The sequence below is a fragment of the Salarias fasciatus genome, chromosome 15 (genome assembly GCF_902148845.1).
Source record: "Salarias fasciatus chromosome 15, fSalaFa1.1, whole genome shotgun sequence".
Classification (NCBI taxonomy): Eukaryota; Metazoa; Chordata; class Actinopteri; order Blenniiformes; family Blenniidae; genus Salarias; species Salarias fasciatus.
In genome coordinates this window covers 23,915,225-23,917,422 of record NC_043759.1, presented here as the reverse complement: position 1 = coordinate 23,917,422, position 2,198 = coordinate 23,915,225, and the positions used below count along the sequence as shown (strand labels likewise).

General features: G+C 50.2%; 1 protein-coding gene across 1 annotated transcript; it reads left to right on the top strand.

The window, feature by feature from the left end:
- Positions 1-424: 424 nt before the first annotated feature.
- LOC115401542 (alpha-1-antitrypsin homolog) lies at positions 425-1,966 on the top strand. The gene is made up of 4 exons (XM_030109791.1): positions 425-1,019; positions 1,151-1,421; positions 1,512-1,659; positions 1,769-1,966. Exons 1-4 carry the CDS (start codon positions 425-427, stop codon positions 1,964-1,966), a joined length of 1,212 nt encoding a protein of 403 aa, XP_029965651.1.
- Positions 1,967-2,198: the final 232 nt, after the last annotated feature.

Genomic DNA, 2,198 nt, shown 5'->3' with positions numbered 1-2,198 from the left:
GCAAGTGAACTATGTTGTTGAGCTGAACTGTAAGATCATTTTGCCAAATGATCTTCGAGTTTTGAAAATGTAATTTCAGTTTCAAGAAATGAGCCAAACCAGTGGAGAAAAACTGTAAGGTGGATGAGTAGACCGGTCTCTTCCAGGGGTGGTTCATCCGTTTGACATAATGTATGAGTTGTATTGCATCAGTCACGATGACCCAGCCAGATGCTTCGCAGGACATATCTGCGCTCAGTTAATCATTAACCAGACTGTCAGCTGGCTCTCACAGCTCCTGTATATAAGGCGGAAATTTCTGGCGAACTGTCTGCAGCAAAGTGGACTTCAAAGGTAAGCCCCACTGTGGAGTTGTCATTCCGTATATGTTCAAATGTAGAAGTGCGAGGGAACTAACTCGACTTTTCCCCAACAGGCTCCAAAGATGCATAGTACCTTTGCCAGCTGCGTTATCGCAGCAGTGTTTGTGGCCGTGGCCCTGGCTGATCACCACGGCCATGAGGAAGCCGACGCCTGTCACAAGCTGTCTGAGCCCAACGCTGAGTTTGCGCTCACCCTCTACAAGAAGCTGGATGCCCACACTGCAGCTGGAAAGAACATCTTTTACTCTCCGATCAGCATCTCGGCCGCCCTGTCCATGCTGTCTTCTGGGGCCCGCGGTAACACCCGCAGCCAGCTGATGTCCACCCTGGGCTACGCCGCTCTGAATCAGACCCAGGTAGATAACGGTTACGAGCATTTTTTCCACGTTCTTGAACATCACCAGGTGAACCAGCAGCTGGCTGTGGGCAACATCGTCGCAGTTAGAACAGGCTTCCAGCCCAGCCAGCAGTTTGTGGCGGATATAAAGCAACACTACGTCGGCGAGCTCCTCAATGTCGACTTCGCCAACCCCGAGGAAGCTGTGGCCCAGATCAACAAACTGATCGCCAGCAAAACGCACGACAAGATCAAAGACATGGTGAAGGACTTGGACCCTGGGACGGTCATGATGCTGCTGAACTACGTCTACTTCAGAGGTAGGAACCACATCTGGACACACAATGTTCTTCCAGACAGATGCAGAGTGAAGCAAAGGCACATCGATGAAACAACATCAGTGACCACAGTCGATAATTTCTTCGCCATGTTCTACATTTATCCCATGCAGGACAGTGGGAACACCCCTTTGAAGCCATACTGACGAGCAAAGAAGACTTCCATGTGGACGAGTCTACCACAGTTCAGGTGGACATGATGAAGAGGATGGGGAGCTACGACATCTATGAGGACAATGACAACCACACCACAGTCGTCAGGCTACCCTACAAGGGCAACACCTCCATGATCATTGTCCTGCCCGATGAGGGCAAGATGAAGGAGGTGGAGGACGGCTTCACCATGGAGCGTTTCCAACACTGGACACAATCCTTCTTCAAGAAGTAAGTCAGAAACGTCCTCTTTAGACCTGTATGTGTTTCTGTGATGAGTTCCGAGTGACTCTGACGCCACTGATTTCCTTCACTCCTCAGTAACGTCGACCTTTCCTTGCCCAAGTTCTCCATCTCTGCCGAGGCCTCCCTGAAACAGATACTTCAAGAACTGGGAGTAACTGACGCTTTTTCAGACGCCGCTGATTTCTCTGGCTTGTCTGAAGACATTAAACTCAAAGTCTCAAAGGTAGAACCGCAACACGCAAATGTTTCGTGGAACTGACTGGTGTCAGCAGAGAGAACCATTCAGCCTGCAGTGACTGGACTCTGACTCTGACCTCCCCGTTGTTCCTCAGGTTTCCCACCAGGCCGTGCTGAGCGTGGACGAGACGGGGACGGAGGCGGCAGCCGCGACCACCATCGAAGTCGAGTGCATGAGCTTGCCCGAGTCGTTCAAACTCAAGCTCAACAGACCCTTCCTGGTCTTCATCGTGGATTCCAGCACGGAGACCATCCTCTTCATGGGCAAGATCAACAACCCCACGGCCTTGTAAGAGGAAGCCAGGGGGGAAGCACTTCGGCTCATGTTTACCTCAACGTCAGAACGGGACCAACGTCTGTATCAGTGTATTCTGAACCTGCCTCGGTCAATGCAGTTCTAACAAACTCATGACATTTTGGATTGGAAATAATGGTTCCATTCAAAGCATCCATGAACACATCGCACAAGCTTGTTATTGTACTGTTGCTGTTTTAACACAAAGTGGAATAAACAAATGCAATATT

Excerpts from the sequence above, each read along its gene's own strand:
- LOC115401542 (XM_030109791.1), top strand. The coding sequence starts at position 425 with ATGCATAGTACCTTTGCCAGCTGCGTTATCGCAGCAGTGTTTGTGGCC. Across the intron at positions 1,422-1,511 it reads ACACAATCCTTCTTCAAGAA|TAACGTCGACCTTTCCTTGC; the intron begins GTAAGTCAGAAA and ends TTCACTCCTCAG. Across the intron at positions 1,660-1,768 it reads TTAAACTCAAAGTCTCAAAG|GTTTCCCACCAGGCCGTGCT; the intron begins GTAGAACCGCAA and ends GTTGTTCCTCAG.